Below are 25,503 nucleotides of genomic sequence, written 5' to 3' on the forward strand. Positions count from 1 at the left end.
TACTCTAAAAAACGCACCGTGCACTGCCATGGTTTTGCAAAGAAAGTTTGAAGGCTTAGCAAGGAAAAGCGACTAAATTTGTTCCAAAATGCATGAAACACGGCACTTGCGCCATATGTCATACACCTTCCCATCATAGATGAGGGTTGGATGGAGTTCCCGACTGGATACGATACTACGCTACTCCGGCTCGGTGTTCACTGAAACGCGACATCACTTGTACTGCAATGACTTTTATAGGCTCTATTGCTACATGACAAACCCAATGTTTCAAAAAGTTACACGTATCTTTGAAATGTTGCTATCCAAGCTATAGGCTTTGTTAATACGCCAAGACTACAAGTAGACAAAATAACGTGAGATAGTACATAAAGAACTTTTCGTATCAGCACCACGAACATTTAATTGCGGTGTTGGCTATCTGAGGTAGCCTCCTAACCTGCTCATTGTCTCTAAAAGCTTGCTAGATGTCCACGCACTTTGCACTCCACGGCAAGCATCATAGCAACAGAAGAAATCGCACCACTAATGACGCATGTATTTGCAATAGAGGTAATGACGCGTGTGAGCAACGACTGAATAAGTTTTTAAAGCAGAGATAACGACGAGTGTAAGTTTTCGATGTATGTGTTGTCATGCAGCTTTTGTAGAAACAGTATCATCATTTTGTCTCTCACGTCGCATTAAGTCTCGGCAGTAGATGTAATGTTGTATGTAGGTAATGACTGTATGTGTTCGAGCAGTGTAAGTATGACGGGTACAATTCTTTGCAGTTTAGTCGCGTAGCACACAAGTGAGTAGGCATTGACAGCAGAAGTAACGCCGCAGTACTCCTGTCGGCAGTTTTTGTTGCAGCACCAATGTCCTGGGGACGTACAGTCTCGACGCCGCGAGACTGTACACGAGCACCCGGGCCAGCGTCAATGCGCTTCTGCCACGGCCGCGCGCCAGCACGCGGCGTTTGTTGCGTCATATTCAAGGTCGCCGCTTTAATGTGCGCTCTGCGGCTGTTGCTGCTGGAGGGCGCGGGGGGGGGGGGAGGCGACTGTCATGGGTAGGATTAGCTTGTTGGGTCCGGGGTGATCACTGGTTTACTGGTAATGTTATTAATGTGTCCGATGGGTAGTGCGGGGGGGGGGGAGAAACAGCAAAGCAAGTTGTGTGCGCGACCGTTTTGAGTGCTCGTGGGGCCGCGACTCGGGACGCTGCTCTGCAGTGGGCACCGGGCGGTACACGCATTCTCACGCCCACGCCGTGGACGGGAGCGCAGGTGCTACAATAGCATGCCAAAGCATGACTGGACACGAAAGTACGATTGACACGCTCTCGGCAGATCCAGGACCGGAATTTGCCCCAGAGGATATGCACAGGTCAGATCATCCGTTGGTTTTTCGCTCATATTGGATATCCCTGCATGTCAGACGGCACCACGGTTCGAACTTCGAACGGTGCAGATAAACATCCACACTTCTTGCTCACATGCTTGTTCCGAAAGGAAAACATCGGACACGCACGACAAAAAAGTGACACGACAGCAATTACCACGCTCAGGTGAAGAGCTCAACCAAAGCTGACGAAAAGCTAGACGGAGCTTGGCTGACGCCCAATCAAAGACGTAGGCATAACCTTGGTGCAGGCAATATGATTCGTAACGACGACAAAACGGATACAACCCTCTTCCGCGCTTCCTGTTTAAGCACTCGACGGTTGCCACCAGTAATCCAAACCTAGCGCGAGTGCACTATTCATGCACACCAAAAGTCAGCGGCGACGCTTCTTCCACGCGTGGTGAACACTGCATCCAGCAGCTTGTTCTCCGTTCCACAAGCGTACAAAAAAACAACATTCAAATGATATGGCCTCCACTCCGCACAGTTACCCAGATGAGCTGCGGTGATCAACGCAAGGCGTGGCCGCGGGCACAAGCGTACAACTCGTGCTGCTTCTTCAATCGGTCTCCAGCGCCCGGCAGGCTCCGCACACTTCTTGCGGGTGGGAGCCCTTTGCTGGGCTTGGGAGCTGAACGATGCATGACGCGCGGGCATCCAGGCTCTTGAGCTGCAGAGCTGGACCAGAGGACCCCGCGGCGCGAAGGTTACCAGTCTCCAGACAGTGGGCTGAGGGATAAGAACCAAGAACTCTGAAGGTGGCCGCTCTTCAGAGCTCAGCGGGAACTCCGCGGCCGCCTCTGAAGGGGATCGTCCTCTCGCGGCGCCGCGACGTGTTTGTACTGGCGCCGGCAAACGGGAGCCGACGAGGCGCCGCCCGGTGCTGCCACCTATACCGTCGTCAGCGACCGGCGTCGCGCCGCGGGCGTCCGCCGCGCGCGCTGCGGCGCCGGCCGTGGCGACGAGGTCTCGCACCGCTGCCGTATATGCCTCGCCGCCACGTCGGCGGCGGCGGCGGAGCGCCCGTCGGAGGTGGGCAGGGCTTGGGCACGGGAATCGGCCGGACGATGCCGTCCCAGGCCGGCGGTGGCCCGTCGCCCGGCTCGGCCCGCGGCTCCTGCGAGGTCTCCAGGTCCAGCACCGGGTAGCGGCGCTCCTCCGAGACGTCCTCAATTCCGTCCGGGCCACGTAGCAGCAGCCCCGGCACCGGGCCCGTGGGAACTGTGAGCGGAGAGCCGCTGCTGTGAAAACCGCCGCTGGCCTGCATTGGACACTCTACGGCGGAAGAAAAAAAAAATCGTATGCGATGTCCTTGCTTGCACCACCTAAACCAGAAAGAGATAAAAAATCAAAATGTTAGCTATAGGATGCACTCGCAGCGATATGGAAAACAAAGAATGTATGTTATCGAGGTAATTCATGACGTTATGGCTGATAGATTCTGCGTTCTTTGGTGTTCGCAGCGACCCGGACGGCAAAGATTCTGCATGACGTCACGTAAAATCTAAGCCGCACACGCAGGACCTTTTCTGTTACTTCATCAAAGTGAGACAGAATTGACACAATACGTTAAGCTACGGACAAGTCAATTTGCGTGCCCACGACACAAGACGAGTGATGAAAAGTGTATAATACGTTACAAACAGCATTAGTTGCGGTTTCCAATATTACTGGCACGCACAGAACGTGCGAACGAAATGTTAGTGTTTCACATGCACAGTTATTGTCAAGATAGAGTAAGAAGATGTAAGAAAAGCGAGTCGCGATGCAAACACCTTCGACAAAGATTCTACGTTACGTCACCTAAAATGGCACATCCTTGGCGTGCTGCGATTACACCCTTAATTCAAACTCGTCCTGATGGGAGGGGGCGGGCTCTACGCGCCCTCCCCACCCCCCCCCCCCCCCTCTCAGTTTCTTGGCGATACCCCTTCCGGTATGTTGCGCAATTGCGCCCAAAGTTTCCGTAGCCTATGGGGCATCTATTGCGCGTGTTTCAGCACGAACAACGTGTTTCTAGCCCTTCTGGTTTCAGGGCAATTGCGGTTTTTGAGGAACAGCAGTGCGTGACAACCTACGGCCAGCGCAGGCGGCGAATGACAACCGACAACGCCGAGGAACGCGCGCGGCGGGCCGACGTTGTTACGTTAATGAAGTCATATCGTACATATACGCTCAAAACATTAAAAATATACATCACTGTACCCAGAATTGAATAAGAAACACGCCATTTTACATGTTGACCAAACAATATAAAAGCCTGTTGCATTGAGCCCCCCCCCCCCCCCCCCACCCCCGCTGTCAGTCCGCGTTATGAAAAACGGCGAATCAGAGTGAGGGTTAACATTTCGTCCGTTTCACGGAAAAACGGCAGAAACGCCACACAAAGCCGCGCAGCTCGCTCCCGCGTTGATCTCTTGCCCACAGCAGCGCGACGACGACTCACACTCACTGGCTGCGTCGCAAGTGAAGTTGTGGAAGAAGCGCGCCGCCGGCAGCGGGCGGCCGGCTTCGTCGGCCTGCGTCACCGTCAGCAGGAAGCGGTGGCCGCCGCTGAGGGGGCGCTGCTGCACGGCGGCGCGCACGTCCAGGCTCAGCCAGCCCTCGGTCGCCGCCGTCACGACCACCGTGTCCAGCGCGTGGCTCCGGTTCATCGCCTCCCCTGCCGGATTGGGCGGCTGTGTGCACTCGCGTTGTGTGGATGTGCGTGTGTCGTAGCGTGAGTGTACAAGCGGTCGAGGACAATTCTGCGGTTGCGTCAGTATGTGTGCATTACTGACGGACGGGGCGCTGAGGACAGTCAAGGTTGTCAGGAAGTCAAGGCGTTTCCGAAGTGGGGAAGCTGGAGAGGGCCAAGGTCGAAGTAGGAAAAACGCTAGGGCTTCGGAAATGCCACGCCTCTAACCAGGCTTCCAGACATCTCACGGACACCATAACAACCTCATGGTGGAGAAGACTTCAGCATGACAAGTGGCTCCGAAAACTTCGAAGGTCCGCAGGTGGTCCAGGGATTTGCTGTGTGCCCAATGAAAAAACCCAAAATCGATGTCTGAGAAAGTTAAAAAGGTTAACACGGTGAGATTTACACGACGGTCTCTAGCTTTCCCTGAGATGGTCAAAAGCCGGAGACAGTCTGAACGGATATTTTTCCCGACAAACGTTCAGAGCACAACGTGGGCTCCGAAGTGCTTACAAATTCACCCTGATAATGGAAAGAAAACGTCGAGGTCTTAGCAGGTCTCATAGGAACCTAGAAAGTGGCCTTTCACCTGCTTGATATGTATATGCTGTCAGGAAAACCTTTCAGTGTTTGAAACTATTTTCAAAATGCTGAATATCGCATCAAATTAAAAAGAAAGCTATGGTAAACACGGCATTCAGCAGACACAAATAAAAACAAAGAACCGTATAAACACAAGCATAGATGCACCGAGCCAACTTAAAGATCCAAGCAATCACACTAATACGTGCAAAAGCAATTACCAGCAAGTCGCGTAATTATATGGAGAATTAATTATACTTGGGCACAGTGCTATACAAAAAGTATCGTCTGTCCTCCGCAGCCCTCAGCGCGGGCGAGTCAGCTCACTGTCTTGACAAGTGGGACGAGGGTGGAGCTCTGGGTTAGCCTGGAGCTGGGATGCACCAATCTGCAGATGGCCGGTACTGCGGATTTTGCGGTAGTAATTTAGCGAATGTCATTCGCATAGCTGTCGGCAAGTAGCGGGCCAGCCAAGTTCAATTAGCACTGTTTAAATATGACAAAATTTGAGCCGGCTAGAGATGATCAACACAGCGAAATTTTCGCGGTCTTCTCTCGTTTTTCGCGGTGTTCTATGTTTTTTCGGCATAACTACTCAAAACTGACAAACTTTTTTTGACAATTGCTCAAAACTCACAAACAGTGACGAACCCACAATATGACGGGTGCATTGACATCAACAGTTAAGAGGGAGAAGGGTGTCCGGTGATGCATGTTCGCACGTCATGCACTGGCCAGGCCAATGAGGGTATCGTGAAGTTTTTGACGAGGGCAGATGCGTGGCGATTCCAGGCGATGGCTTCGCCGAAGAGCTCGCCGTTACTTGTCACAGTGGGGCTCTTACGCACTTTCTTCTTGCGGAGCCAATCAGCGGTGCGAGCCGTGCCGTCGCAATTTTGACGGGGCAAAAATTGAGGACGCCCTCAGTTTTGGGGACCTTCACACGCCCCTACCCCAAAATTGAAAACGTTTGAAGGGCGTCCAGAAATCTGAAAATCTTGGACTGTTCAATGTTTCTGTGGAGATATGGAAGTAGAAACCATGCTTAGAAAAGAAGAAAAGAGGGTTGTCAGCCTTGTAGTTAGCGCTGAATCGCACTTTTTTCTGGACTGGGAAAGGCAGAAACAAGAAAAGTGGGTCGGAAGTTGAATGCTTTGAAGGGACTGCCGTCGCTGGGCGTAGTTTCGCAGAATGAATTGGGGGACTGAGCAGTGAACAACGCTGGAGCCTACTCCGAAAGTATGTCAACAAATGTGCTCCTCGCGGGATTTGGCCCACTTTCTGTCGAAGGGTGGTGGGGCTGGAACGTAACTTGGTGCTGGAGCCCCGAACTGAATTCTACCGTGTTGTATGGAAGGGGTTTATAATGGAGCATTTTACAGACAGGCAGGAAGTCAAAATCCGTCAGGGGATATCAAATTCTCCCCGAAGTCATGCAAGTTAAAACCGTGTTTCTGCAAAATTATCCAGCATCTAGTGCAAACCTCTTGATTCAGGGGGAGGGGGAAGGGAATCTCCCTTAAGCTGCGTCCCTGTTCAAGATACAATATATCCACACGTTGTGAGACAGCTTTTAACAATGGTAGCATCAATAGGACCAGTGACGTCGAAGCGTGGCTAAAAGGTCTGGTCGGATAGAGCCTGGCGTTATTCACAGACATGGGTGGGGCTTGACTTACGTGCGGGCAGGAATAGGTCTTCCGGATGGACGGAACACTATGGATGTTACGCAGGAGTATTACTTCAGATTCCGTCTCCCCCCTCCCCCCCCCCCCCCCCCGCCTCCCGTTGCCGACATCTTCCTCGGCTCGCAGGCGGTCTGCACGTGAGTGCTCACGGGTTAGCAGCGCTCACCTGCGACGCGCGGCGCCCAGCCCGGGAACACGGACACCATCACAGCAGCGTCGACCAGCCAGGACGGACCCACCCTGATCGACCGGGGGGGCCGCCTGAAGTTCTGCAACAGACAGCCGGCGTCAGAGGCGCCGGCGTGGCGGCCGCAGATCGGCATGGTCAGCTTTCGCGTAGTGGCACGGCATCCATCACATGATCAAGACTGTCGCCCGTCACAAGAGCATTGAGGAGAATTCCCAACGGCGGAACCGCAAGCTGCCCAACGGGGTGCAGTGCCGCCGTTGTCCTGCAGTCCTGACGCGGCCGTCCTCGAGCGTCATCAGGTGCGGCTAGACCGGCCGGTGGACCGTTGACCCACCGGGGAAGAGCGCTTGAAGATCCGCAGCTGCGCGATGTCGACGGTGGCGAGCTCGGGCAGCGTGCGGAACAGGCCGCTCGTGTCGAAGAACACGGGCAGCGAGAAGGCGTCCGCGACCTCCTGCCAGTCGCTTGCGGTGTCGCCTGGCCGGGCGGGCGTGGTCAGCGAGACGGCGAGTGCACCAGTCGTAGGAGGGGGGGGGGGGGGGGGATGACGGGGTGACGTAGCGGCGGTCGGTCGGCAACGGGTCAGCAATGCCGTCCATCATCACTGCGGCTTCATAAAACGGCGTGTGCTAAATGGCGCCGGTTCTCGTAAGCGAGCGATACACTTCACCTCCCGCCAACATGTAAACACAGGGATATAAACAGAAACTGCAGCTGGCAGACGCATCTCACAGTGGCTCGGGACGGCAGAAGAGCCCGGCCAGCTGGTCGGACGGTGAACATTTCGGGCATCGCCCCCGAGGAAGACAGATAGCAGCTCTATCAGTCTGCCCAGATTCCTCACAGACAGGTGCAGCAGTTGTGCACCATTCTGGTCAGACTCCCAGGTTAGGTGCAGTAATTACGAACCGGTCTGATCAGACTCGCAGAAGGGTTGAAGCAGACCCGTGCCTGACTGCCCAGACCCACAGTAGGGGTGCATTAGACTCGACCCCGCCTAACCAGACTCACATGAGGGGTGCACTAGACCCGTTCCTGTCTGCCCAGACTCTCAGGAGGTGTGCAGCAGACCTGTGCCCGCCTGCCCAGACTCACGGGAGGCGTGCAGCAGACCCGTTCCTGTCTGCCCGGACTCACAGGAGGGGTGCATTAGACCTGTGCCTGCCCGCCCACACTCGTAGAAGGGGTGCAGTAAACCTGTACCTGCCCGCCTGCCCAGACTCACATGAGGGGTGCACTAGACCCGTTCCTGTGTGCCCAGACTCTCAGGAGGTGCGCAGCAGACCCGTGCCTGTGTGCCCAGACTCTCAGGAGGTGTGCAGTAGACCCGTGCCTGTGTGCCCAGACTCTCAGGAGGTGTGCAGCAGACCCGTGCCCGCCTGCCCAGACTCACAGGATGGGTAGAAGCTCTGCGCGCTCTTCAGCAGATCCCTGCCGTCGGACCGGGTCTCGCTCTGCAGCCGGTGCAGCATCAGCCTCATGCGGTCCGGGTCGGAGCGGAGGATCGCCGCGTCCGGCGGCCGCTGAGGGATGCACGGCAGCTGCAGCATGTTCAGGATGTCACGCTGGATGATCGCCAGGCGCCGTCGCTCGTCCTCGCGCCTGGCGGTCACGTGACACAGCTGTGGGTCAAGGCCTGCTGACATCCCTGAGGCGCGAGGCGCGGACACCTCGTGACAAAGGCCTGAGCGACCCACGCATGATCATAAGGGCCGGGGCGGCGATCCGTGTAAATTACTGGGGGGAGGGGTCAAAGCGCCCTACCCTCCCTTAAATATGTGTTCGACGCAGTTGGCCTATTTTCTTGTCGTGAGCGGTCAATTTCATTTTGTTGTATCCTTTGTCGAGTTATCCTTCCTGAAAGGAAGGCTTTTTGTCATGGCCATCATTTAATGCCGAAAGAAGGCTAGCAGTGTGCGATGTTTACGTTCTTCCTCAATTTTGACAATATTCCGGTAAATATACTGAGTGCCCAAACCAACACTGCGGGCCTGAATAAGCACTAGGGATGGCAGGGGCTTCACAAAAACACAAATCGACACCCCTGCATAGAGTAATATATTTGATTCAGCAAGATTCAAGAATTTATGCTGCTCTCTTCGATCCCGTCGCGATATGGTTATTTGCTACGAGTGATGGTGTTGTTTGGATTCCCTGCACGCTTTGACGGGACGCGGGGTCAACTCCTTGTTCTTCGTGTCCCGACAACGTAAAAGACCATGGGGGCTTGTTCCTATTACTACTTAGGATATTTCAAACGAGGTAAGATTCTACACGTGGGTGAAGCTCCCCCAACGTTTGTTTCTGGCTGCATTCGGGGTGGAGATAACATGGCTTGGTTATTCCCGTGCCAACTGCTCTAAATAGGGTGCTCAAGCTTGGCGCAAAATCAATTTCGACCGATGGACGCATGCCCACGCCGTGCAATTCTGCACCGACCTTCGCCTTCGTTCCAAAATATAATTCAATATTGGGCTGGTGCCTAAACAGATTTAGAGGCGTGCAAGCACGTTTTTTTAATAGGGTATCAGCTGAATGAAGTGATCGTTGGATGAACTCCGCAGTTTGTGGTCATGTGTTGTTCATCCCTCCATGGCGAACTGAGAGCATCGCTAGATTTGCTATGAGTGAGGCCGTGGACTGATAACCGAGTAGTCTGAATTGCAGTGCCTCCATTAACCTTACAACACTTCACATTGCCTTTTTGAAACTGGTAGGCTTCTTTTGTTTGTACATACAACACAGGTACACAAGCCAGTAACCAGGCTAACACGCACACTAGCGGGGACGGAGCAAAACCTACCCACCCCATGCTTATTCTTAAAAAGCATCAAAGCGAAATGTTTCCGGCAAACAGCTGTGTATCTAAAAAAATAAGCGAAACACTACCGAAGTGAGCGTGTCCGTTGACCGCGATTGTCGGCCAGCAGCGCCGAAAAACCAGCACTCCCATCGTGGCGGAGCTGCCGTCGAATGAGTCACGTGTTCGCCGAACAGTGTCTTTCCAGGCGCTATTCTTGGAGAAGTGTTTGTAATTGGACGGACCGTTCGCTCTGTTCGACCTTGAACGTCACCACATCACGTAATCAGCCAGCCGCCAGGGGCTGAGGCTGCCTTTCGCAGAAGCAGACGGCTGTCGGTGACGGGGCAGATGGCTGGAGTGTTTCATTTCCTCGTGTGACCTGTTGTATGTACTTCCCAGACTTCCAGCCAGCCACACGACCAGATACTTATGGCATCGCCTACGCTGGCCTGAGCAACTGGGTACTGACTGACACCGACAGATTCATGACAATGGATCCACGGATCCATGGGCCTGGGCTTGGAAATAAATCACGATACTCGCTGATATGCCGAAACCGAAAATGTGCCGATAATGATGATGTGCCTAGACCGAAAATAAATTTAGAAAGGCATTGGCCCCACGGCGTGCAAAAGATGTTCCCGGAGGAGTGAACTTTCTTTTTAGCCTTTTTTGCATCGCTTTCACTTTCGAGCGCTCTGAGTGACGCCAACTTCATGACAACACGCACCATCACTCAAAGTTTAAGATTTCTATGGGATCCTGTGAAAAGACAGCAAGCCATTGGTGCCGGCTTCCAACCGCAGGGGGATCAAGCCGGAAACTGAAAGCAGGGGATGCAACTGGAACAGGAGTTCGTAGCTGTAAAACGACGGACTGATGCCCACCAGTGCAAGAAGAGCGCGGGGGGGGGGACCAATCTGATGGACAGAGTGGTGTCGTACCGAACGTCTTCCCACGCAAGCAACTAGACCGTTTCTGCAGTTCTCCGCGCGTTGGACGTAGCTTCTGCCAACTGTTAGATCGCGGGCAGCTGTGTGGCAGGCTGCACGGTTGTAATACAGTTCCTGCCATTGGCGAACCTGGTGATCGAGAAAGGCAAGAACACGACAGAAGAGCCTACCGAGGGAAATGGAGCAGCAGAATCACGCGAAGCGGCGCATTCAGCCTGAAGGTTTGGGGAAACATATAAATTTTTAAAAAATTTTGGTACATAATTTTTTTTTCTTTGCCGCCTCCGTGGTCTTGGGGAAAGATGCTGGACTCGTAATCCAACGGCACTGGGTACGAGTCCCAGAGTGGGCGCATTGTTTGACCCGACTGAAACGGAAAGGCCAGCTGGCAACTGGCCAACGAGGCTCAACCCAGACCCGAGGCGGCCGTGTCGTAGCATTGTGCGGCACGTAAAACCCTCCGCATTCCTGTCCGGCGAAAGGGCGGAGGCAAAATTAGCTGTTGAACTGGACGGCACGCTTGGGTGGTGGGTTCGGGGTACACGCAACAAGCTATGCTTAGCAGGTACTCTGAATCCGAAATCACCCATACAAACCATTCGGGATAAATTTATTTTAAAAAATGGAAACACTTGGGGTTCTGCGGATTCAACCCTGTGACATACATAACGTGTATACTGCAAATGAGCATGGGTCACACCAGAGCGGATCACACATGTGCACACGTGGACACGTGACAAACCTCACTCTCGATCAGAATCAGCTGCGTCGAGAGATCAGAAACGTTAATTCGATGAAGTAATTTGCCGCATCTGTGGTAATCTGGCATTAGCCAGGCCTCGACTTCGACCTCTTTTGACCCAAGCATTGTCAATTATGTCTTAGCTATGAGCATTGCATATGCTTCGTGCGTTGCATATCTAATTGGTCGTTTTGGCAGCGTACATTTGCTTAAGCCTTTGATGGGCATTCACTTTGTGATTGCCGACCCACACGGGTTTTTGATGGTTGCCTTCGTCCGACCATCGACTACATGACCAATGTCCTCCCCAAATTTCAGAGAGCATCACACAAACTTTGAAACGATCCGCAACATATGCTGTAAGACTGGGAGCAAAAGCACGAACAGGCTAATTTCGTCTTCACCCCACCCTCTGCCCTCTGGGGCGTGCCGCCCCAACAGAGCCTCCAGGGCGCGCTGACGAGTCATCACATCTGCGGCTTAAGTTAAGCCTCCAGCATGATGAGTGACTTGAACACTAGGAGGCCCGCAACCATCCATACACCACCAGTGTGGAAGGCACCCCCGGTCAGCAATATGGCGCCTACCGGCAGAAGTCGGGTGGCGCCACACTCCTCGCCGGGCGCCTCGGCAGCCCGGTGAGTGTCGCGGTTATATCACGGTCCTGGTACGCGTCGGGCCACAACGGCCAATCTTCCAACGTATCCGGCAACTTTGCCACCCCACACCGACAGGCGGCCGCTGAGTAGCTTACTGCGGCGTGCGAAGCCATCGGACCTCTGCCCCCGTTTCGAATTGTTTTGAATTCGTTTTTTGCCATACAATAGCGCATGGCTATAACAAGAGAATCCGGAGGGTCAAATGATGCTTTACCAGGGTTGGGACCTCAGCCCCCCCCCACCCCCCCCCACCCCCTCCGCCGTCTGGGCTGCTTGAAGCCAGATAGATGATACGGTGTTTACCTTGCATCCTGCCCACGGTTGTTTAAGGCGTGCGAATTCTTTATGGACGGTTGCGAAGCTTCTTCTCAGGTTCCACCAGCCATGAATATGACATGTCCATGGCGTATTGCAGTCACCAGTATCCCACATTCAGCCCAAGCAAAAACGGCCCAGATGAGCGCCAGCATCTCAAAGACGAAAACATTACACGACACAAATTGTGCGTGGTTATCCGCAGGATGTGAACAGTTTGTACAGCGACTAAGTTGCGCGCGAACCACGGGTTGGCTTGAAATAACGTGGGTAATGGTGTCATAATTTCTCGCTGCCTACAATTATCCACATCTGATATGGACACATATCCCCCACACGTTACCAATCGGCGATGGTTTAATGTGTAGGAGTAGATCTGCCTTTATTATTATAATATTTACATTACAGATTTACCCCTACAGGCGTAGGGGTAAATCTGTGTTCGGTGCACGAGCACAATTAGAGTTGTCGAGGCATGAATGGAGGGAAGAAGGGGGGGGGGGGGGCGGGGGGGTGTCATGCCTTCTCATCTTTTCCAGGACGGAACTTTGTATCGTTATTCTTGGTACGCAATACGTCTTCAGCTAGCCTTGCATTGCATATCTTCGCATCACACATCTTCATGTAGGATTTCGTCCTCACGAGACTCAGTTCGTAAAAGAAAATCTTCACGAACCCTTTAAACTTCGTACGGAGAAATTTTCGTTACGCAGAACATAGTAACTCCAACACATCGTACACGCGATGCTTCGAATCACATTTCTTTGCATGCGCATTGTTACAAAATGCAATTGCAGGCTTGGTGTTCATTTGAATTCGTGGTTTTTTCATGGCATTTCTTCGCTTACAGGCATTTTGTCGTACCGTCGTTCTTCGATTCTTCGCACTGCAAGTCTTCTCGTCAGAAAAATTGCGAAGGAGCTTTTCTCCAAACACCTGATTCCTTATCAAACTTGTTGGAGTTTGCAATCCAATTTTTACTAGAGTAAATTTTCATTCGATTTCAAATGAAAATGCGTGCATTTGGGTAATGGTAAGTTAACGCGTAAGTCATGTATGATTCGCGAATTCTTCGAGATACTGGCATGCCGTGCCGCACGGCATGCTAGACTGACTCACTGTCAGGTTGAGAACCTCACACGGTCTCAGCTTTTACTGACACACTACATGACTTGCTCCCTTTTGGATCCCTGGGACCTGACTACTTTATTTATTTCACAGACCCATTAGCCGCGCCTGATTTTTCTCATAGGCACACCGCAGAAATGCGTTTGAAAAATGCTTACTTGAGGAAAGATTCGTGATACATACGCAAGTCGTGCCTTTACATGACAAGTTGTCCATAGACAACCGCACTGATAGCACTGACTTGATTAGATGATTGTCCCCTAGTTTGCCTGATGTGGGATCGGTGAGGCAACGGTAGAGATGAGCGAAATCACGTGCAAAAAATGCCACAGCACGTAATATGCGCGTAACACGGATGGAGAATGTTGAGAAAAGGTGGTGTGGTAAAAGTGTCGCAAAGTCTTTCAATGGAACTGTATCAAGTCAAACTAACATCAGCGAAAGATAGCGTAGCCGCTGCAACATCTGCCATATCGCATCCTCTACCCATGGCGTTTATCCAGTGGCGCTTTTCGTTTAAAGCCGTACAGTACGTCATCATCACTGCTTCATTTTTGTCGTGTATTAACACGGTAAACTGTGTCTCGTGTATGTAAGCCGAGTGCTCTATCATTTCATCGGTTTTACGGGCACAGCATACATGAACCAGACACATAGACAGCTTCCACATACACACCTCCCAGCTTTGCTGGCATGTCGTTAGCATTCCACAAGTCCGGTGGCCAGGGGCGAGTTCAGTGGGGGGAGGAGGGGGGGGGGGGGGGGTGTCTGACGCATGCGCTCCTGCCCGGGCTTAGCAAACAGCATCTACGACCGCAATGTTGAATCTTTTTTCGCATAAATTCTGTGCGAATCGGTGCATATCTTCCCCAGCGATCCAGGGGCAGACGTGAGCGTCGTTGACGGAACCCAACAGCACTTCGAACGCGGGGGGTTCAGAGGCATACAAAACCCAACAACACCATATGACAGACACCAGGATTCAAGACGCTCAGGGCGGTTGTTTCGAGGTACTTGGCTTGACCTGGACATAAGTTACGAAATCCCTCCCGTAATTGCTTAAAATGATTGCAAACTATTGCTCTCCTATAATTATGGATGTGGCAGCTGGATGTCGAGAGCGTACAGCTTCTTGGATGCGAACACGAATGCTTCTCGCACATTGGTCGAGTGCCCAACACTTTACCGACAGCCGAAGGGCATGAGATAAGAGTCACGCAGGCTCCGTGTGACCATGTATGAACAAAGACAGCGAGTCATAATAAACACGATGGATTGGCATAAGAGAGATCCGCTCCAGGTACGGGAAGTATGTCTCCGGTGTTATAGCGAATCGATAGAAGAAAATAATTACCGAAAGCTGGTAAGGAAAACAACAAAACAACAGCAAAGATGATGAAATGTAACGCCTTTATTCTCTGTGCCAGACTATGAATGACTGCGTACTTTAAACAAGTGAGATACGGATAATCGCGTTGGGAAAAAATGTGACGTGAGCGCTTGCGCACGTGAAGAAATGTAGCACGAAAAATAACGTACGACGAAGTGATGAGAAGAAATGCGTACACGAAATGTAATGCGAGGAATTGCACCGCTTTTCGCCGAAGCGGAGGTCTGCGGGTGCGAAGTTTTGCTACATTTATACTGACTAGAAATTGAATGCGAGGATTTACGGTGCGCGCGCGCGAGATATGCGCGATATAAGATATAAGATATGCGCGCGAGCATCTCCATCATAGTTTTGGGAAGGAGGAGCCATAATGTTATCATGCTTACTACGAGCTTTTGAGTTCGAACAATGGCAACACGAATCAATGCGATAAGGCCTTTAAGGTACGTCTCTCGTTGCATGTAGGAGCTCGAGCACACGGAAGTCCAGACATAAAAAACAACAGCGTGGTGTTGTGTTTCGACTATATCGATAATGATGATGATTGGGGTTTTAGGGCGCGTCGACTTCTAGGGTCATTTTGCGCCCAGTTTCGACTGTACCGGTTGAAAATGATGCAGCCTAACACTTACGACCAAAACTAACACTCAGTAGAATATAACTATGTGTTTGATCTGTACTGTGTCTATGACATACCAAAACAATTTCAGTTTAATCAGATGCCATCTCTAGTGCAAGGAAAAACATTCCTGGCCTGGTAGCGATTCCTTCCATCACCAGGTGGATCGGCAACAATTTCTGGACGCGTGACGTAATTTGCAGCGCTATATGGCCTAATGTCAACACACAACTAGCATACGTTAGCTTACATTTGTTGATAACTACATCTCTGGTCATGCAGTGCTTGCTTTTTCCGAGATATTTGTTTTATTGTGGCATGCGTTTCATGTTTTTCATGAGAATATGACACCCAAGGCGATTAAAACTCGAGTAAGTAATTATGACTTGCCTTTTACTGGATATAAGATGATGATACTATGTAAAACCAGCAGAAAAAAACTACATTTTTCCGGATATGACGGCACAAACACGGTTCTGCGATGACGTCGGTGCGTATGTTGTTGCACCATAAAAACACCGTAACAATACCACCGTGCCAGCAGTATCGCACCCGAGTCCACAAACCATTGTTTGGTCCCGTTGAGCCAGTGCGGCAGGCCAGCCGTCGACTGTGCGCCGGCGGCAGTGGTGATAACCGGAGACCGAGCTGAACCCATTGGCCCGACACCGGATCCCCGGCGTGCGGCACGCTCAGCGTCGCCGGGCCGCCGCCCCACCCGAATACGTGGGGCGGATACCGATACCGAATACGCAGGCGCTCCGCGGCGTTGCTGTGCTGTCGTGAGTTGCTAGGCACACGAAAACGTGAACTGGTGACAGTGGGCACTTTTTAACCAGATGTTTCAAACCATATACGCTCACAGCTGTTCTAGATATTTTGTAGCACCGGTCTATCTCTTTCAGGCATGACAGACAATTTGCCATATTTTTGTTTTGTTTTTGTGTGCATCTAAACGCAAGAACAAACTAACATAACCCAAAGCAATGCCGACATTGGGGTTAGGTTGGGATGATCAATGTTTGCGATAAGTTACATTGCTCGCGTTCCCCCCCCCCCCCCGCACTCAAAATTCTTTAAAGACGCCCAGAATGGCAGAAAACTCAAAGCGTTTCATGCAAGCAAAGTTATGCTACAACAACCAGCAAAAAAAAGCAGAGTAATCTACCAAAAAATGTAATATTACGACTTATACAGAGAAGATTAGAAGAAAAAAAATATTGCTTAACAGCCCCGTCAAAACTAAAATGCCAGATCACAGTGGTTCGCTGTTCGCCGGAACAGGTGTCGCCTCCGGAACTGGAGGCAAGCGCTTGGATATTTAGGGTCCATTCGGTGCTACGCTGCACGCTGAAATGTCCTTGAAAATGCGTATACCTGGTGATCCTGAAGCTTTGTGCGTAGATCCAAGACGTAGGTTTACGCATGACGTAAGTGCGATCATGAGTCGCCATAGATCTTTAAGCAGTGCTTCATCAAATGTATTTCGAGAAAATGCCAAAGCATGTAACAAAGCCCCGCTAGCAACTCTCGTCCGATCCTGACAGGGACATCCTGAACGTTCAACAACGTGCCGTTTGGGGAATGCTTGGGACTATCACCCAAAGTGAGACACTTTGGTGCAGATTCCCAGCCTCCTCCGGACCGTTCCCCAACATTTCTCCAGGCGGCGTGTCGGAAGCGTTCCCCGAGTTGCCTGGAGATTGCGCATTGAAAAAAAATATTTGACCCCGTGAGGATTTCTAAACCTTTCCCCAACGATCGGTCTGAAAATCCTGAGCGTTCTCCGAGCTGCATATGACAACTTAACACTGGACAATGGTTTTCTCAAGCTTACCAACGAAGCCTAAAGCATTAGAATAGAGGAAGTTCAGGAAATACCCGATTTTCCCAAACGATGGCCGATGGTAGGGGCTTGATCGGGATAGCTTGAAAAATCCCAAGCGTTGCCATAGCCATAGCTGGGGGAGCTTGGGGTCTTACAAGCTTGCCCCAAATTCCCCTACCGTTCCCCAAGCGAAAACTCGCTGGTAGTGCGCCTCAGGCGCGTGATATTCTTTGTACCGTACAAAACAACATACACCCGATAGCATTTACTCGGTCTGTTTAGCTTTGTGTTTTTACCTAAAATTGTTAATTGTCAACGATATTAACGCACACGCAATCCACCTACTAAATTCTCAAGCGGGAAACCTGTGACCCTGGAAACTACTAAGTGAATACGCTCCTGCCCTCGACTCTAATAACCTACGGTCAGTTTTTGCAAGAAATCCACTTGTGTAGTACGTGCAACTATCGCAATTGAGCCTGCATTGCTTTCGGGCGTAAAAGTTGAGCTTATGCTTACGATTGACAATATTTGAAATATTTGTGAAATCTTTCCACGTGCTCCGCATGTGATACCATCAGTGACCCCTGGATCACTTGACAATATACTTTTTCCGAGACATACCTATGTAATCCAGATACATCGATACCCGACAGAATTGACGAATTGGTCGAGCAGTCCGGTCAAACTGGGTCTCGGCAAACGAACGGTCAGGTGTGTCTCGACAAAAGTAGCGAAGTGACAAAAACGTCTTCGAGCAACTCGCATTGACTGCAGTCAAATCAAAGCTGAGGAAATAAAAATGACCGTAGACAGCTGACACAGCAGGCAAGTCAGCTGTCATGCACGTTCATACACAGCAAGTCAGCTGTCATACGCATTCATACATAGCAGGTCAGCTGACAGCTGAGGAACATCCCTCTTAACCCCAACCTGATGATAGAAAAACTGCAAATCACGCCATGTGAGATCCCATTGACCCTTCCTCGAGAGGTTGTTTATGACACAGGCCACGGCCGACAAACGGCCCCTCACAATGGGAACGGGTGAGTCGGGTGATGGAGGCTATACGGCGGGCGTGGGAGTCAGGCGATGGGTGCCAGGGTGAAGGTGTGAGTCAAGTGATGCAGATTACAGCGAATACGTGAACCAGGTGAGGAACGCCAGGATGAACGTGTGAGTCACGCGACTGCAGACTGCAGCCAGCGTGTGAGCCAGGCGACGGACGACCTGCTGGGCGTGAGAGTCAGGTGATGCAGACTGTCGCAGACGTGTGAGTCATTTGATGGATGTTCTGGGTGGGCGGGCGTGGCTGTGACTCGGCCGACCGGCACCGGCCGACCGCTCCCAGACAACACAACCGCAACGAAAATAATCACCGGTCGGTTGGCACTCGTGGCGTCGCGCGCACCAGACAGTCTGGAGCTGTGCGCAGCACGCCACGGTGCAGACTGGAGCTGTGCACAGCACGCCACATGGGCCAGCACACACACCGGTAGCTGCCGTGCACAGCACGCCAAGGCACTGGGCGGGGTCACACTTAGCTGCAGCGGTCTCATGCGTTTTTCAGATACTCGAACATTCCGTGTGCATGTACACAAAGTTTGGCAGGTAATCGAGTTACGCGTGGTCGCAAGAACTCTGGCGAATGGAAGTTGAATGACTGGTGACGGACCAGGTACGTGATTGACGAAGGAGAGAAGGGCAAATGCTTCTTTTTGGTGTGTTTTTTTTTTTACTTCCTTCCTTGAGCCTTTCCATGCAATGCCGCCATGCGCTAGCTTCACATGTTGCCAAATTAGTGCCGTAGCCAATCGCTTTGCATCTGTCTTACATACGCCATCACCGGATATTCCTCGATCTACGCCTTAAGCCGTAGTGTTTAGTAATCTGACGAGTTGCGTCCACACATGTTTAGCTACGCAAGGATTCCACAGAAATAAGAGGTGTTCATGACATAAACCCGTGAAGCATTTCATAGAATCCATTCCATGTTTACACTTACTATCATGCGTTTTCAAGAGGGACGTAGATCGAAACCAGGCCCAAATATAGATAAGCTGGAACTAATGAAAGAAAACAAGCTGCCTAGAGTGAGCCATATAAATGTACGGCTACTCCGCAGTTGTGAGATAGCAACTGGCGGTGATTGGGCTTCCAGACGTTTAATAACAATTGATTTAATGATCTCAATTATTAGTAATACCTAAGTACATAATTTCCATAGTGCCAGTCATTATTATTCACAATGTTTCGAAGCAATTATAACGACGGCGAAGCTTCCGTTTCAAATGAGAAGCATTCGCCCACCTATCGACGAGCGGAATTCAACTCATCCCATGTTCCTCTCAGTTCCGCCGTGGTTCTCATTTTAGCTGACTGCTCCAATACACAAACAAACCACACGCAGGCAGCCCAACTACGTTTAAGAGCGGCCGTGCGCAGCTACCACGGGACCAATCCGTGCTTCTCGAAACGCACAAGATGCACAAAAATCCCGCGGCGCAACACGCCAGCATCTCCCGCGCTTGAAGACCAGATACGACTCGAGCTCATTTTCGCAACAATCAAGTGCCCTCCATTTGAATCCCTCCAGCCACAGGTTCGCAAACAAACCTTCGAGACATAGCCATTTAAGAACGCGTCTGACTGCTGATGCATGTTTTGCGATCGAATTGCGGGTTTGGCAATGGCAATGGGTTTGGCAATTTACTGGCATTGGCTTTCCGCGTCAAAAGCACTACCAGGACATCTGCGCAAATGTGAGAAGTCTGAGTTCGATGTAAGTTATGATGATCGAGCGTTAGCGTGAACGAGGCAAAAGGGCAAACAGGCACCTTTGAATGGCGGACGCGCTGTGCGCTATTCTGTGCACGGAAATGTCTTTAACGTGCATTAGCACGTCCCCGCACCTCAGGTGGTTGACGCATCTGCACTATAATTCACCTCCCCTTAGCGGGCTGGGTTCGGGGTGCTTCAGGCGTGCTCGCTATTTGCCTCCGGCTGGCGTGAGATGTGGCCGATGGCAGTGGGCGCGTTAAAGGTCGAGTGACGTCAGAGAGGAGGGCAGACCGTGCCGAGCATTGCGGTATGGTAATTTTTCGTCGTAAAGTTCTGCCGTTGACCTGGAGTTTCACGACTGGATCGTGGGGCCAGGGCTCGCGCAACAAACACTGCTTGGCAGGAGTGCTAATACCCAAAATATATTCATCCAAGCGGTTCAAACTAATTTATTTTTTTAAAGATCTTGGAATTAGCGCAATGTGGCTAGAGACAACGGCACTAGGTTCGCTGACATGGCCTTCATCTAAAAAGACCCTATTGCTGCGATGACCCAGCTCGAGGGCACGGCCTTGCACCGGGTCACGGAGACGCTCCTGTGAGAAGCGAGCTCGAGAGGTCAGGACAGCCTCCACGTGTGCAGAAGCCGTTTGCAGGCCTGTGCAGAGGCCGTATGCAGGCATGTGCAGAGGCCGTACGCAGGCGTGTGCAGAGGCCTTATGCAAGCATGTGCAGAGACCGTACGTAGGCGTGTGCAGAGACCGTGCGCAGGCGTGTCTCGGCAGAGATCGTGACAACGTCGATCGATCAGCGTCTGACACAGGGGGGGGGGGGGGGGGGGGAGGAAGTTTCTATTTATTTGCGGGGGCTTGAGCCCCCCCCCCCCCCGCCACCTCCCCACTTAAAGATGAAAAAGGTCAAACGCGGGGATACACCGGTTTATTGACGTGGTTTGGAAATAGGTTCTGTCATTTTTCACTACTCATCCTCACACCTCCAGCCCCACCCACTCACTTTGCATATGGCGAAACTACGCCCATGCTCTTACCTTCATGTTGTATGCATCTGTGTGACTGACGGTGTGGTTGCCATGACAACGCCAATGGGGTGCCATGAAAAGTGGGGTGCCATGAAAACGCCAATGTATACGTGACAAGGAGCACGCAAACGTTTGCGGACGTCAAAAAGAAGCCAAGAATCGTGTTCGTCGCCTCTCCTTTGAATTGCATAGACGGTTAGTCCGGTAAAGTGCACACGTTTACACGTTACGCCCGTGATACAGTGTGCGAGCCAGCAATTCAATGCACTAATCCGTTTCATTTCACTCTTAGAATCAACAATGTGCAACTACAATGAGATCGAGCCCATGTCTTTCCTCGTAAAGAATGGTGGGAAGAACTGGATTGTTATTGAGATTTCAGCTTTCACACTGCAATCCGTATTGCAACGCCCCGTCATCCAGAATATTTAAAGTAAAGTAGAGAAACATGTAATCCAGTTGTTTATCATAGGGGACGTGTTAAATCACCCTAATCTTAGAGCCTAGAAGGATGCCTTCTGCGCAGTGGAATGTGAGGGCTGATGACGTTCTGAATGTCATGCTCCTGTAAATTATGATAACACATAAGTAAACGGAGCCCGTAGCCTTCGAGGCCCTGCACGCATTAATATGGTCCATGATTAAGTTATAGATGGGATGGTTTCGTGCTTGGCAGTTTTGACAAATTAATTACAACAAAATCCGTAACTATTTCGGACGAGTATCGTCATGATAAACGGGTCACAGACCCATACCGTCGTCATGACACGCAGTGTCGACGTTCAGACTGCAGGGTGTTGTCTTCGAACCCAGTTTCGGAAAACAAATGATACTTGCCGCTTTCTGGTCGGTTGCCAGCACACCTACGGGCTGGACAGCGTTGGGACCACCCAGCGATTCCCAGACGGAATACTCACCTTCACTGCACAGTTCATTTTGTGTCTCCATCCGCTCTGGTTACTGAGATCCGATGGCAATCGCCCTCGCAAAAAGCGGATGAGTCAATGATTTGTGCATGGAAGCAAGCGATCGGTGGCACACGACGGCCCATACGTGTACCGGTGCTATCGTCCGAGCTCTCCTCCGCCAGGGTGCGCTGAGGTGGTATCGGTGCCAAGTCAGTTTGCCAATATCTGGAGCTGGTTTTGACCTAATTTACTTATCAGCTGCGGTGATATTGCAATGCTGCGGGAAAGCCCCGGTTGCGCAGTCAACAGATGTCCCGGGAAGATTACCGCACAATTTTCATTCTCCTACTCATTACTGAAAACTGCATGTCAAAACTCAGAACGATCAGTGGTTGCAACGATGTAGTCCTGTCCCAGAGGTATGGAGTTTCATTTCCCCGCGGTTTCTGAAACTCGTGACTGAATGGGTCGAGTCGCTGAGGCAAACCATCTCGCTTAGTTGAAGGAAAATGCGCTTTTTCGTGCCAAAATCGTACAGCATCTAGCACGCTCATAAGACATCAAAACAAAGGCATCAAAACTCGAACAACTTTTTTATTCAACCATGCTTCGCTACGGTTGAAACGAAAGGATTACCAATAGTATTGCATTGAATATTGCATTCGATAAGTCAATGAAGAAATGCTGATTGCATCGTAATGTTTTACAAGAGGGAATTAAGGCTCGGTTTTAAATCACCTCAAAATAATTATACCTGTTCACAATCACGAGCGGTTGAACATATTTGCCAATGTCGATGCATAATATTTATCCGTTTAAAGGGAACATGCCACTTTTTCGTGGTTTTCATTTAGGGCGGCCATTGGCCCCGTTCAACACGTGACTAGATGCGGTGCTGTGACCTTTAGGCAGGAGAGCCATCCCCGCTATCTCGATAATCACTGGTCCGATGTTCTCCCCGCAACGGATTATTGGTAATATCATTCGTTATCTTAAAACAGAACGGCCTGATGTGAAAAGAACGTTCCAGAGGGTGGGACAATAAACAAACATCCCAGGCATCTGACTATGTTGCCATGTGACAAATGTGGTTTAACACGCGCCTGGGTAACCGGTTGGATGCCTTTCGCTCGGATGGGGGCTAATTTGACCCCCTGAGATCTCAGAAACTAAAAGATCTAGATACAATGAAATCACAGGGTGTGTTGACCTGTACGTGAATTTACTTGTGTCAAAGTTTGAGGTTCCTAGGTCATGACCTTGGGGTTGAATAAGGTCAAACAATGTTAAACTCCAGGTTCGTCTCTAAAGAGCCCCCAGAACCAAGATACCCTCTCTAAGCAAAAGGATGCATGCTCATTAAAAGTCAATGACCTTGTTTGACCTTTTGAAGGTCTTGGTGACCAAAATCATACGGGATTGCTTTGAGTTTTGCATTTCAATAAGGGACAAATATTACGCTAGGCAATATGTTCCTTAAAACAAAATGTGGACCTGGGACATTCTAGGTCAGTAGCCTATTTTGACCTTTATGAAGTTCATGGAAGATGTATTATGCAGTTCCTGTTATCAATAAGTTCGAAATGAGCACCGGAAACTACCTCATGGAGCATGCCTAGAGTAATAAAGCAGGTTGGTTTTGATCTGGTCTGACCTTCACACCTGACCCCAGATCAATTGATTTTACTCATCCAATTGTTGTGTTGCCTAAGAATCTCAGAGATGTATGGCTTCGTCTGACACTCCGATCTTGCATCAAGTTGAACGGATCCCTACAAATTAACTTCGCTGAATCCATGGCTTGACTTTGACCTGCCGTAGGTCAGTGAACTTATGAAGCACACCTGTCTTTTTGATACCACACGATCCGCCATCCAATCATCTACAGCCACACAAAATTTGACGCGGCTGCGCCCCGCCGTTCGGAAATCATTCCGGAAAAACCTTCGGGAAGGTGTTAGTTTGGGCCCCACCAGAGCGTGTGTTAATTACTGCACGCTCCATTATACCCAATTGCTCAACAAACCCAGTTGACGTTCTGTCGCAAATTTACCTTTGTTGCCCACCCAAGACTGATCACTGGTCCACATAAACTACATCGCTATGTTATGGCGTACTTAACAACGCATACATTTCCATATGCTGGTCCAATAATGTATCTGAGGCGACAACAGCAATACGAAATAGACTTTTAGATTTTCTATCATGACTGCAGAATCTAACAATGCAGTCACTCTTAGGATTGCCCCCTGATGTTTTACAAGCGTTGGCTGCCCTGGGACAGTCGCCGACAATCTGATTGGTGTTAGCACATACTTTGTACACGTACATGTTCTATTTGCACTGTCAATGACATATGAATAAGAAAGGGAAAACTAATTATGCAGACATAAACATGTGCAAAAAGACGGCAAATGTCGGGAGAGCTTCCTCCCAATAGCAAGACCTAGATTACCCGCTAACCTATGCCCTCAAAACCTCGGGACATGATGCAATTAGGAATGGCCATGAGGTTTCAGGGGACTGGCTGCTTGCTCAAAATTTTCTTTTGGAGTTGCTTGGAACTTGCCATCGAAAGAGTATGATGGGACAGGGCCAGCCCTCACCTCCTCTTGGAACACAACCAACCGACCTGTTTGGTTACGACTGGTTGCTCACGATTCAGTTTCAAGTTACACTCCCGCCTATCCGACAATCTTGATATCACTACGCATTTTGTTGTGAAGTCATAGTCGGCCAGCATTTGTGTGGAACTTTCCCCAGCCTATATATGGCTTATGCTTACATTATAGGTACAAGAGCTTACAGTTTGTAGATTACGCATGTTCATTCCGCACATCGTTCGGTCTGCGGACGTTAGGTGACCCAGCAGCCACGTCAATTTTATGGCAACCCTAGCAAACACATGGCAGAAAGGGAGGGGGGCACCTCAGTAGGCGTCGCATTGTTCAAACCGCCGACACCACACAAGCTGGCTTGGGTCACAATGTCACAAACCGAGCGCTGCAAGCACGAGGACACCTGGCGCGCTTGTTCCAGCCGCCTCGACGACGGCAGCCGCCCCGCGGTACGCTCCTGGCCAGCGCCTACCTGAGCAGCCACTCCTCGTCGCCCACGACGGCCGTCGGCTCCGACTCGCTCTCCGACGGCGGCAGCGTCTCCAGCGACAAGATGGCGCCCGCGTAGTCGGGCGCCGGCTGGAAGAGGCCCAGCCGCAGCCAGCAGAACAGCGTCGCCGCCCGTACCACTCGACCCGCCGCAGACACCATCCCGCCCGTCGTCGCCGCGCGCCGCTACAGTGCGCCGCAGACGGGCCGTCTACGGCGGAGCCGGCGTCATCACCGCCAGCCAATCAGCGACGCGTGTTGGTGCAGCGCTCAGCGGCGGCGGCGCGCCGCTCGCGCACAGCGGCCGGGTCGTGCGGTGCGCCCGGGGGCCTCGCGGGTCAGGTTTACACGTCGGGGTGTCACTGGTGAGCGGGTTGTCGGCCGGGTGTTGTGAACTCTGCGAGCATTACCCGCATCGGTGCCAGACGGTGCGGACATTACATAATGTCCGGTGGGGAAGGCGGTGAGTCAGATCACATATCACAGCTCTCTTGGATCTCGTCTTTCATGCAAGGGGAACAGGCTGAGAAGAGTAAACGGGCGAGTCACGGGAACGTCGGCACGGCACACCCGGAGCGGCAAAAGGCAAGTACGCCGAACAACCCCGTTATTGCAACCATTGCATAAACAAGCCTCACCCGTGAGGGCCTTTAGAGCCCCGCCAGGGGCCCCGCAGACGATGCAGCTGAGGCGTCGATCCTAG

The 25,503-nt window shown here is 51.2% G+C and overlaps 1 protein-coding gene across 1 annotated transcript; it reads right to left on the reverse strand.

Moving 5' to 3' along the window:
• Positions 1–1,186: 1,186 nt before the first annotated feature.
• Positions 1,187–24,962, reverse strand: LOC119096720 (uncharacterized). The gene is made up of 6 exons (XM_037219620.1): positions 24,784–24,962; positions 7,922–8,130; positions 6,863–7,005; positions 6,505–6,607; positions 3,841–4,050; positions 1,187–2,609 (listed from the first exon to the last, which is right to left on the reverse strand). The coding sequence occupies exons 1-6, from the start codon at positions 24,960–24,962 to the stop codon at positions 2,290–2,292; spliced, it is 1,164 nt and encodes a 387-aa protein (XP_037075515.1). The 3' UTR covers positions 1,187–2,289.
• Between the last annotated feature and the right edge of the window lie 541 nt (positions 24,963–25,503).

This window comes from Pollicipes pollicipes, unplaced genomic scaffold (assembly GCF_011947565.3).
Source record: "Pollicipes pollicipes isolate AB1234 unplaced genomic scaffold, Ppol_2.1 Scaffold_4295;HRSCAF=5057_pilon_pilon_pilon, whole genome shotgun sequence".
NCBI classification, from domain to species: Eukaryota; Metazoa; Arthropoda; class Thecostraca; order Pollicipedomorpha; family Pollicipedidae; genus Pollicipes; species Pollicipes pollicipes.

What these genes read in the sequence shown, in the direction of transcription:
- LOC119096720 (XM_037219620.1), bottom strand. Translation starts at nt 24,962, where the DNA reads ATGGTGTCTGCGGCGGGTCGAGTGGTACGGGCGGCGACGCTGTTCTGC. An exon ending in GACGAGGAGTGGCTGCTCAG is followed by an intron (nt 8,131 to 24,783) that starts GTAGGCGCTGGC and finishes CGTGACCGCCAG; the next exon opens with GCGCGAGGACGAGCGACGGC. An exon ending in CTTCACTTGCGACGCAGCCA is followed by an intron (nt 2,610 to 3,840) that starts GTGAGTGTGAGT and finishes CTCCGCTCACAG; the next exon opens with TTCCCACGGGCCCGGTGCCG.